We start from the raw sequence: 12,468 nt of genomic DNA on the forward strand, positions 1-12,468 counted from the left end.
TAAAGCTGCATAAAATAAAGCTAAACATATGCAATCAAAATGAATTGTTTTATTTTTTTAAGTAATAATAATTATTTCCTCACTTCTATTGTTGTCTTTAACTTGGACTTAACTTGGTCTTTAACATAGACTTTTATTTTGCGTCTAAACACGTGACGAATATGGCAAATGTTGGATGTTGCAAAGAAATGGTCAGATTTATAATGAAGCCATTAGAGAGGATATGAAAGTACATATTGCTTTTTAGCCCGAGCAGTTGAGTTTAATAACATGTAGAAGAATTATGGCAATGATGCAGGGAAAACTCATTCACAGTTTATTTTAATCAAACACAACCGAGCTGGAACAAGATCATCTTTAAGCTCTGAATGAACTTTTGTAACAAAAATTCTTAGCCAGTTTTTCTCATGCAGTTGAAGTTGCAAGCTCATCTTATCATCGTCCACATTTTTATGCATATTGAATGCATGTCATTATGAAAGCTGCTAAGTTTCAATAACGAGAATTCAGTTGGAGAGCTGCACTGTTCCAGCCTCATGCAACTATTTGCACATATTGCGGCTCTTTTACTGTTGTCATTATAAAGCCATTTGATGTAGTCAGAACCAGATCAGAGTGAGAGCTCTTGCTGTTATCCTCTCAGTTTCTCCTCCCTTGCTGCATTGGAAAAGCAGTCTGCCCTCCTCCTCTTCCTCCTCCTCCTCCTCCTCCCTCTCTGCTACTGTAGAGCAGGTCACTGTGTGGAAGAAAGTAGGCCAGTGTTTCTCTATGTACTGCTGCAGTTATATAACGCCTATAGAAAACCCTCTGCTTTTTCTGAGTGTTGTAGAGGTTTTACAGCTTTAAAAGACACACCTGTGTTTTTGTGTCAAGATAATATAAAGGATCAGTCTGTTCATAACCAGAAGGCAAGCTGGCCGGCACATTTATTGGAACATCGTGTTCTTTCTGTCTCTTATTAGTGTGGAAAATATGTTTTTCCAGGGTCATATGAAGTGTATACACGTAAAAAAAAAGTGACATAATAGTAGTGCAATTATAATGTTTCCCCAAGTTCTTTATCTTTTTTAAGAGAGGAACCTCTTGCCTCCTCCTTTCATGGTGTTTTTCAGTGTCACACTCTCGGAAAGCTGCAAAACTCTACACTTTTTTTTTTTATATATAAAGGAGAAAGGGTAAAGTACTTCGCAGCATATATTAAAAATGACTGAGCTTAGCAAAAAGTTTAGTTCAAACAGGTCAAAATACCAACGTCCATCCTTAAAAAAATGACCATATCTTTGTGGATGACGTCAGACTATATGACATTGTGAAAGTAAAAGTTACAACAAAACCTTTGTTTTACAAGTCATATTCATAAGATACACTGCATGATATTCATAAAGCTCAATGCTTAAAAATTCAGAATTGGTAAATTCCTTGTTGGAACCTTAGTCTTTGAGATGTGTTTCCATCCATCTAAATAACTCTCTTTTTATTTGTTGGGTTTTTTTGTGATCACTGGCTGCAGTGCCCAGATGTATATTATAATGATGCTAATGACAACAACTTTCATATGACACCTCTGTGAACATCACAGCTGTCATGGCAACCACAGCCCCTCCTGATAGCCTCCATGTACTATGGAGAGGATGTCCTAAACATGACTGGAAAGCACCATGAGACTAAAGAGTCTTCAGTTTTTACAGGCAGTAACTTGTGGTGGTTTAACATGAAAAATTTGATATCCTTGGCATAAAAAGTGCTCGCTTTTACAAAATAAGTTTAAAAAATATCTGCGTACTTAGAAGGGGCTCAAGCTTTGTTAATAGATGTTGAGCTGACCTGTACATACCTCTCCAGAACTTGGTTAGTGGACTGCGACTGGGATTACATTAGAACATGATTTACATCCTTTAAGGCGACAAGCTCCTTTTTGTTTGAGTGTGCAGCCAATTGTTAAACGTAATTACATACTCTTACTACAAGTTAGAACAAGAAAAACTTTCAGCTTCCAAACTCAGAAGATGAACACATTAAAATGAACAAGGAGGACTAATATGCTTTCTAATGAAAGAGTAGTCATTACTCTTATTGGAGGGAATTTGGCGTTATTATGAATATTGCTGTTATTATTTTCATTATAATAATATATATTTTTAAGAGACCTGCTTTGTGCCACTGACATTATTCTCCGCATGTTCCAAGTGAAAAATTTCATCAGTAAAAAGTGAGATCTCATCCATGTTCTGCTGTTTTGGTACTAAATTATTTTTTGTTTTATTGATCATTTTTCTCTTAATGGAGATTTTGCCATTTTTATTTGAAATGATGAACATGGATGGTATGTATGCTTCTTCCTCAGAGGATGAACTAAAGGAGAAGCTGCGTCAGCAGCAGAAGACAGAGTGGAGGTACTTTGATGGGAATTTCAACTCAACAATCCACATAAACAATGTTTCTAAAGCAGAGGAGATCCGCACTGAGTACCGCCCGACACCCATACCACCCTCTCTACCTCCCCCTCCCATGCCTGTTACTGTCATTCCTATCCCTGTGGTCAGTCCCAACCCTACCGGCTCACCCACTTTGCCTGTTACCACCCTTTCTCCGCCAGCTGCTCCTCCACTGGCTTCTCCAAAAAGAGACCCTCACTTCCCTCAGGAGCAAAGTGCTACCACTCTGCTGTGCTCTCCACAACCCAGAACAGAGCAGCTCGCCTCTATGGTCACCACTAACCACAGGCAGCCAATACAGAACCACCACCACCAACGCCCACAGCTCATCACCCAGACTAACAACACTAAACTGAACCAGCAGCTGGTTCAGCGATACCCCGGCTCAATAGCCTCGGCCCCACAGCAGCATGCCTTACTCCCCCACTCAGGCCCTGTGCTTCAACCGGCTCCCACACAGAATGGACCCATCAGCCGTGGCAGTCCTCCTGATGAAGAGCGCCAGCTAGACAATAAGAAGAGACCTGGGGGGTAAGTTTAGACCTGCTCGCTTATAGTTTTAAGTTGACTTTTGGTGTTTTTGTCAAAGTACCAGTTCATAAAATGCAAAAAAGTAATGGAAGATGCTTGTTATTCATTTCTAATAATAAAACAAAGCTTTCATTGGGACATGCTTGACAGAATTATCTACCAGAAAAAAATAAAGAAATAGTCAGGTTGATTTAGAATACTCTTGTCATGTTGCCCTTTTGGACATTAAATCCTTACTCTGCTCTGGCTGGTGCTCTTCCAGGGCGGGCACAAGAGAAGTTCATAACAAGCTTGAAAAGAACAGGTGAGTAGAACCCATCTCTTTGTATAATAGTTCAATTTATTTATTCTGAAACTGGTTCTGAAGTTGCCTTAAGCCCAAAAGTTTAGCTTAAATGATTAGAAGCAACATTGGCTTTTAGTTAATATAATGATATATATTTTCATGCAAAGTCTAAATGTGTGTGCTTTGTGTGTGTGTCAGACGAGCGCACCTGAAGGAGTGCTTTGAGACTCTGAAAAAGAACATTCCAAACATCGACGAGAAGAAAACCTCCAATCTGAGTGTCCTGCGAAGTGCACTGAGATACATTCAGGTAAGTCTATATACTCTGAGTCATGGAGCTAATTCATCCTCTAGACTGCATGTATTTGCTGTATCTATATTTTAGAATAAAATTCAATCTCACAGGACGATTATCACAGACCTTTTTCAGCTGGAGTTATCCACATGGGGTGCGGTTGAACAAAAACCTTCTGCTTTGCAGTAGAATGGTTATTTCAGGATTTTCTACACTAAGTCTGAATCTGAAGCAATAGTGATGAGTACATCTTAGATATTTTGGGTTTCCTCTCGCACATTTAGAAAAAAAACACCCCCTTTTTTCTTTTTTCTTTCATAGGAATGATTGATTGTGGTTTCAGATTGATTATATTTGAATCAAAAGGGATGTTTGTCAGCACTGAAGAGCAACAGAATTCATTAGGAGGAGGGTGTGAGGAATTTCAGCCTCTACCCAACAAGCAGAAGATACATTTGCGACTGCAGCTTGTTCTGGAAAGTGCTGATTATATTTAATAGGGGATGTGTCAAGTGAGATCTGCAGCAGCACAGAGGCGGCTGTAGACTTATTCTAATGTTTTGAAGTCTGCACACATTTGTCAATAAGAAGACAAAAAAGTTAATGAGATTACTACATACAGGTTTATATGCTTGCTATTTTAATCTCTGTAACATTCAGCCTTGTTCAACAGTATCATCTTATGATTTTATTTTATTTTTTTAAATTTACGCAAACTCTTCTTCAGATTCATAAACATGTTAGGTTTGTAGACCACAGAATCATTCTTATCTCTCCTTTTAGATCTCTTATAAGTTGACAAACCAACTGGCTCTACTTTGCATAGATAAACACCAAAAATGCCCATAATAGGTAAATATTTCTTGGTCCTGTGCAAACAGACACACACAGATGAGGAGAAATGACAAATGTAATGACAAAAAGATTAATAATAGTACAAACAATGATGATAATAATAACAATGATGATAATTATAACAATAATGAATAATAATAATAATAATAAAAAAGCCTGATTTTCCTTATTTTTGAAGTTTTTACCTAATTTCTAAATAATGAGACGGTGAGCATCAATCAATATAAAATTGGATTTATATACCAATGGGTCATTTATTTATCCTGAATTTGCATAGTAACTTGCAGCCTGGTCTCATGAGCACGTCAAGAAGCACATCTTAGTGGCATCGAGGCTAAAGGGGAAAGTGGTACGTTGTAGAATTTCATTACATAGCCTAATGCACCTTCTGCAGTTTGTAAAGCGAATTTCCATCTGCTGTGGCATCATTTTAAGATGTGATTCGTCTGTGGAGGGTACATCGGATGAATACAGCTCAGTCTGGTAGGAGTTATTAACCAGGAGGCCAGTAAATAACCTTTAACTTTATTTATTATAACTTTATTTATTTTAAATTTGTTAATAGAACTAATCATTAGAATAAAAAGTAGTAGTAAATTCAAAATAGTTTTAAAGACAACATTCAGCAGGTAGATTTGGTAGTCACTGGTGACTTGGACATTTATGTGGTGATATCGTTGTGGTTAAGGGGAACGGATCAGGCTTGTGTGTTATTTAGGAAGCCTATCAACAGAATCAAATCCGTCTTGACTGTAACTTCTTGGATTAAGGAAATAGATAAAAATAGTTTCTTTCCCTTCAGGGAAATTGTAACATTTGGAGAGGATCTGCAGTATCATGCTACTTATATGAAATAACACAATGTTTCGTACTTTAATAGAAGGTATTTTGAAAATCTGACTGAAATATTACTGTAGTTTTATTGGTGTATTTTAATGAATAGAAAAGCAGAAAACAACAGAAACACTGATTCTGTTTCTTATCCGCACTAAGATGTTTTTCTAAAAATATACTGATGAAAGTAGCAATTTTTGTAAAATGTTTTCAAGTAGGATTTAGGAACAAATTTGTTTGTGAGAACAGCTGGTGCTGTTTTGCTCTTTATCAGGGCTCTTTATCAGCCCTTTAGTTGTTAATATGTCATATTACGCAGGTTTATCACTCTTAACATCAAAGAGGGCAATCTGCTGCTGATTGGATGCTCTGAGAAGCAGCAGTCTGGTTAGTTCTCGCTGCCTGTGGATGCTGAAAGGAAACTAGGACAGCATGGATGCACATCTCATCACCCAGTCTCCCTCCCTATGCCCCTCTCTGTGATTTAGCAACCTGCTGTGTGTGTTGTGCTCAACTGGCAAATTGACCTTCCTGTATTTTCCTACTGTCAACAGCTTAGATGGGCAGGGATGATTATTTTTAATGCTATAGAGTAAGGAAAATTAAACGGATTCTTCTGAATTTTGTACATCCTGCTTGTCATATAAAGCTTTTTTTTAATTGACCCAGTCTGAGTTTTTTTTCAGGAGAAATGGAGAAAAGTCCTAAACACGTGCACGCAGCAGTATTTTACTATATCTGGTGCATACGTGTGTCACCTACCTCCCTCCCTGTTCCAGCACTTGCTCTCCTCTTGACTGGAAGAGACTAAGCTTGCACACAAAACACAGAGGTGGTTCTTTGCGTTGAGACCAGCGCTGTATTTTAGTTGCTATCTCAAGCGTTATTTGTAGATGAGCAAGGTTCCTTTGAAAAGGAATTCTGTGGAAATCCTGGTTGGACTTTATTAGTTTTCCCCCGGGGTCACAGACTTGGCCAGCAGCAACGTAGCTCTACTTCCTTATGACATATTGGCTGAAAATGACTCAGCAACTATAACAAGGAGCGTTATACAATCAGATTAGTTTGGGTCTTGATTGCGACTGTTCTCTCATTAATTCAACATGATTTGGCTTTTACTTTAAATGTGATGATTATTGCAACATAAAGGCCTTTTTCCTTCAGTCTGTGGTGCAGAAAGCCGAGACTGTAGAATAAATCCTGATGCATTAGCGCTCGTCCTCTCTACTCCCCCCCCCTCCTTCCTTCTACCCTGCCCATCTGAGCTTTTAAGGCCACATGAGAGGCAAGCACATGGCTAGCCTGAGCCGCGTGACGTCAACCCCCCCCCCGCCCAGCACTGCAACAGGCAGGACTTGCTGTACCACCAGGCTTAGCAGCAGCAGCGGGGTGGGAGCATGGTGTGGTAAACACAAGGCTCAGTTTACGCCACTCGCGCCTTATTTCCCTCTCTGACTGAACTCGTTTCTCCGCTGCTTGTCCTTAATTGCCAGTCTAAAACATGTTGCAACATTATTTGAAATATAAGACTTAAATGTGTTGATTTTTTTTAAAACTTTGCCTTAAAAAATTGAGCTGGTTTCTTATGTTAAGATTTAATGTCCACATGTCCATTTTTAATTCAATTTTAAAATATTGTAGCTGTGGTTTTTATTCTGTTCACAATTTCACAAGCAAGCTTCTGCTACATTAAGTCTTATCCAGTTAGTTTTCAACTAAGATAAAGTAATGAGGCCAGCTATGACTTAGAAAAGCTAATGCACATAGAATCGTGTGCAAAAGTCTGCATTCTTTTCTACAGACAAGACTTTAATTGTTGAAGTTAGGCACCACGTGAAATTCTCAATTTCAGCTAAAAGGCACAGCAAGACAAGGGTTTATGATTACCATGGTGTCACAAGACCTCTGCAGAAGCCTGATCAGCCAGCCAGGCTGAGCAGCATGCCTGCAACGTGGCTCCTGTGCTCCTGGCCCTTTAAGAAAATCCAGCCTTGTGCTGCCTGCTGCTGCAGAAGTGAGTCAGAGTACAGCTTGTATTGCTCCCTTTCAATCCCCAGCTATCTGCCGCCCTCCCTCCCCTGTTCTGAGGGGCCATGTGCTCGGCACTCGCATTGCTTGTGATGGCGCTTGAGCACTGTTTACCTTGCTTGCTGAAACACACACACACACACGTTCAGCCTCTCTCTTTACTAATCTAGGTTTTCACACACAAACAAAGCTGTGGTGAGGCCTTGTCTCGGTTGAAGGAGGGGGTTTGGTTGCTCTGGGGAATATGTTCATGTTTAAAAGAATCAAGAACTACTTGGCATCTTGTGGACTACCAACCTGGTGACATGATTAGCAGGGTGACGAAGTCATGTGTGATCCATCTGCTGCCGACTTAGTTATCAGGTTTATGTGGTTAATCTCTGACTAGCTGTCTCTAAAAGAGATAACCACAGTGTCAGCCCTGCCCACCATCACAATTGTTAAGAGAGTTCAGTGGGTTGCCGTGTTTGTGAAGCATTTCTTCTCTCTCTCATTCTCTCTCTATGAGTCATAGTTTGAAGCACGCACTGTTGTGGCACCAGTCGCACAAGCCCGCATGCTGGTGAAAAGGAAGCACTTAAACCTTGTTTGTCAGTATCTCACGTTCGTTTCAGCCAGACTTGCTTTTAAAATTCCTGGTTAAATGTTGACATGCTGTCAGAAAACATCATTTGAAGCCTCGTGCATGCTCATTAGGTTGCCAAGGAAACCATAGGGAGGTTTGCAGTTGTTTCCCTGACAACATAAGATGGGGGCATTTTGGTATATTCCTGCATTCAGACTGATGTGTAGAGCTGTAGTCACACATCTGTATCCAGATGTAAGAGAACATCTAATAAGAAGCACATACTAACGATCAACAGAGTAATTGTTCTGGCTTGTCTCACTGTGGACTCTTGCCAACAAAGGTAAACCACTATGGGCCCTAGAAGAGAGCACTTAACCCCTCCTAACTGCTCCCTGGGTGCAGAAACATGGCAGCCCACGGCTCGCAAGTAAATCCAGAGATAGGTCAAATGCAGAGCTGAATTTCCCTATCAGGATTAATAAAGTAAAATTTATTTTCATCATTATTACAATTATTATATGTTGTTAGGAGATCAAATGTAGCATATTTCCAAAAAAGTAAAGAAGTTAGATTAAGTAGGTGATAACAGGACTTATTCTAAGTGTTAGTGTGTATGTGAGTGCCTGACAACATGCTCAGTGGGAAGCAGCAACAGCCCAGACCACTTGCCCCATGCATTTCTAATCCTGGATAAGAACCAGACGGAGACAGGTGCCAAATCACGCCCGTCCCGCCTTTGTCCCGTTTAGCTATTTCTGTATGTTGTAACATAGATGTGCATGTGGAGCACACAAGCAGAGACCTCACATTTTAAACCAGACACAACATTTCTGTTTTAAACTTAAAAATGTGCTTTTTAATAATATCACACACAAGTTGACTTCATACAAGCTGCCAAACTGTGAACCCAGCAGCATGAACGCGGTCCGGAAGTCCACTCTTTGGGAGAATGGCTTTATGGTTTTGACTCATCAGGTTTCAGTGTCCCTTCCCTAAGCCTCTCTCTCTGAGGTCAGAGTGTTCTGGATAGATTCCAAGCTGTACTTGCCAAGTAATTAATATTTTATGTAATCGTGGTGTTTGATTTCTAACTTAATAACATTACTGTTCTGCTGTTGTTCATGTACCGGTAGTCTTTTTTAGTTGCAGAGAATTGCTCATGTGTTAGGGGTTCTTACCACTAGTACATTTTGTTAAGATTTGGTTGAGTTCTCATACTTCCTCAAACCTTTCCCCTTGTCATGTACAGGAAAGTCCAGCTCAGTCAGCTGGTAAAGGGAAAATTGGGTCACATGGAGCCACTGCTAGGAAGCGCCTCCTACTTTACATACTTGTTTCTTCTATCTCTCCTCCTCCTCCTTCGTCTCCTCCTCTGAGACTGGAGTTAGTTTTTTTTCTTTTCGGCCCCACGTACACAGGCTGGTATTTAGCTTCATTTTAAGTCAATAATTCTGAATAAAAAAACCTGGTGTACATCTTCAATTGATTTTTTTTCATTACTATCATAATGAGAAAAATTCTAATGTAAAATAAAGTCTGTAAATGATAGTTATAAGTTAAGTACCTAAGACTTAAAGAAAATGGTTTCTTTACTGATGGTAGTTCACCCTGTTTAAACAGATCAGCACAAAAATATACATAATTTTTCCACACATGGTCCTGCATATATAGTTTCATGACATTTAGCAGCACGTTTTTTTCCCCATACAAGTTAAGCTGCAGTCATTACATGAGTTCTAGCCTCGGTGAACAAACCAAGAAATATTTTCCTGCTTGATTTCTTTCAGACACTGAAACGCAAAGAGAAGGAGTACGAGCATGACATGGAGCGATTGGCCAGAGAAAAGATTGCCACCCAGCAGCGACTAGCGGAGCTGAAGAACGAGCTGAGCCAGTGGATGGACGTTATCGAGATTGATCGTGTCCTCCGACAGACAGTACAGCCAGAGGAGGACCAGGCTTCAACTTCAACAGCATCCGGTAGGTGGAAAGAGACTGTCTGAACTGTTAGAACATCAATAGGAAAATAAGTGCACTATATTTGATGCATTACCATTATTAGATGGTAATGCATCTAATAATGCTTTTGTTACATTTCAGAGGGGGAAGACATTATGGACGAAGACATGGATGAAGACATAGATGCACAGAAAACACCACCTGCCTTACCCACTGTGCCTCACACTACAAAACCTGAGAGTATGACACAGAATCAGACTCCATCCCTGACACCTGCCACCACTACCACCATCATCACCCCACACATCTCCATCCAAAGCATAGCCCCTCTTCAGCAGCCACAGCCACCCCCAGTAACTCCTCCACAGCCATTGTCCAAACCAGCAGCTCCATCTGCAGTGGTGGTCACTACATCCAGCACTGCATGTCAACCTTCTCTCCCCACCCACACACAGATGGTAACCACGCCCACTCTGCATCCTACTGTTATCGCCCACGCGTCAGTGTCCCACCCCTCAGTAATCCAAACAGTGAACCATGTCATCCATGGAGGGGTTTCCAAACATGTTGCTCACCTGGCTCCCTCTACCACAAGCTCTGTGCAGTTAACTCCTAGTCAGCAGCCCATTGGCCACATCACTGTGCACCCAGTGGCTCATTTGAGCCAGCATCTACCCACTCTTTATCCTCAGTCGGTGGCCGTCACTCAGCCAGCCGTAGTGGGTCATATCACTCACACATTAAACCATGCCCACCCTCAGGTGAACGGCACTTCCCCTGCCCAAGCAGCCGCCACCATTGTTGGCAAGCAGACAACAGTAAGCACCCAAATGATGGCACATCACCCACAGCTGATGAGTCAGACAGTCATTAACCCTGTGACAATGGTGACGATGCCCTCCTTCCCCATCAGCACTCTGAAGTTGGCCTGAACACTGTCGTCGCAACCACTGGGCTGCAGACGAAGATGCTGCACAAACAGAGAGAACTCCGTGGCTCAGATCAGGCAGGAGAGCGCTGCTGGAGGATTTTAGAAGTGAGACTAAGATTCAGAAGCTTTCCAGCAAAAATAAAAGCCAGGACAACATTCTACCAGTTTCCTGGGACCCTGATCCTGAATTTTTTGGATAGACTAAGCTGCATATGGTCGTCACAACGTTGCCTGTGACACATGAAAATGTAAAACCTTCATTTGCAATCCATTGTTGCAAATATTGAAGCAGTAGTTATTTTCACATGACCTTAGCAGGAAGATGTGGCGCTGCCTTTATGGAGTGCTGGCAGTGTAGGATCAGAGAGCTGGGCCACCATATCCAGCACACTGAGAATGTGATTTAGAGCAGCTCCTCCCCTCCAGCAGCAGCACATGCTGTCAGGCTGCAGCAAAATCATGGACTGAACTTTCCCCCTACACAGAAGCTGCAGTCGTCAGTGTTGGTACTTAGAGCAATAGCGCCCCCATCTGCTTAATTTGTGGTCAATGTAACATGTTGCATATAAAACTGATGGGTATCAATACCATGATGACTACTTTGGTAAAATTTCTGCAGTTCTGTCAGGGTTTGGTTTGACAATCAAATTTCATTTACTTACATATATATTTTTTCATTTAAGCATACAAGGGATTGCACACTGAGCACAAACACAATTAAGTAAAACAACAATTATTGTTTTCGACAGCTGCTACTATACATATCTTGGCTAAACAGGTGCTGTTTCTACAGCTACATGGCCTGTAAACACAACACTTAAGAGATCATTTGGAAATAAAAATTCAACTAAGTTTATTTTTTAAACATAAATAAAAAGGTCCATACAATAGTTTAAAGGATGTGTTAATGCCGTGTTGTACTGCAGATGTGTGTGCATGCTGCAAATGCATGTTGTGACTGTGTTAATTCAGTGATTTCTCTGAAAACAACAAACCGGATGTGCTCTCTGATGTTCGTATGAATGTTCTCGTTACTATAGGAATGTGTAAGGTAATGGCAAAGATTTGAAGTTATTTTAAGGTGGGTTTGGTGCAGATTGGCACAAATTCTATTCATGAGTAAATTCAAGACCATTCTTTTCCAGAGCTAGCACTGTGAACATTTCTATTGTCTCATTGGCCAACAGACCTGCAGTTTAACAGCACTTGGCAGAAACGCTGGGCTCTCCTTAATGAATCTGAATGTACTGATCTGTGAGAGGAATCAGAGTAGCGTACTCCACAGAAGTTGAAGCAGTTTTTGAAAATGAGATCACATTATTACCAAGTGTATATAAAGTGTAACATTTAAGTGATTTGCTATTTTAAACTGTACTGTTGCTTGTTTCACCTGATGAATAACTTGTTTAATGTAAACTTTATAATCTAGCCTTTTCCCCCTGGGACCATGTACAGTGCTGTGTTACTATCAGATTTGCCCACTTCTCAAAGCATTCTCCCTTTTTAATTTGTTTTGTATTTTGTTTTAATGCAATTTAATAAATAGCAGGGACTCTTTTGTTTATAGTGCAAAAGTAAAACAACTGTTCTCCTAATCATGAATTGTATGCAACAACTCCTAGGTAAATTTTGAAAATGTATTGCAGAAAAAACTGATGTATAAAAAGTTAACAGGGAAAAATATACTTGAAGAAGCAACAGTATACTTGTGTGTTTTCCCTATGGAGAAAGTTCAAGGTGTATATA

At 40.4% G+C, this 12,468-nt stretch overlaps 1 protein-coding gene across 1 annotated transcript; it reads left to right on the plus strand.

Moving 5' to 3' along the window:
* Positions 1-2,316: 2,316 nt before the first annotated feature.
* mnta (MAX network transcriptional repressor a) lies at positions 2,317-12,468 on the plus strand (the record flags this gene model as incomplete). The annotated part of the gene is made up of 5 exons (XM_079245950.1): positions 2,317-2,966; positions 3,229-3,270; positions 3,451-3,562; positions 9,620-9,812; positions 9,933-12,468. 5 exons carry the CDS (start codon positions 2,317-2,319, stop codon positions 10,721-10,723), a joined length of 1,788 nt encoding a protein of 595 aa, XP_079102076.1. The 3' UTR covers positions 10,724-12,468.

This window comes from Telmatherina bonti, assembly GCF_933228915.1.
Source record: "Telmatherina bonti genome assembly, chromosome: 9".
In the NCBI taxonomy this organism is placed as follows: Eukaryota; Metazoa; Chordata; class Actinopteri; order Atheriniformes; family Telmatherinidae; genus Telmatherina; species Telmatherina bonti.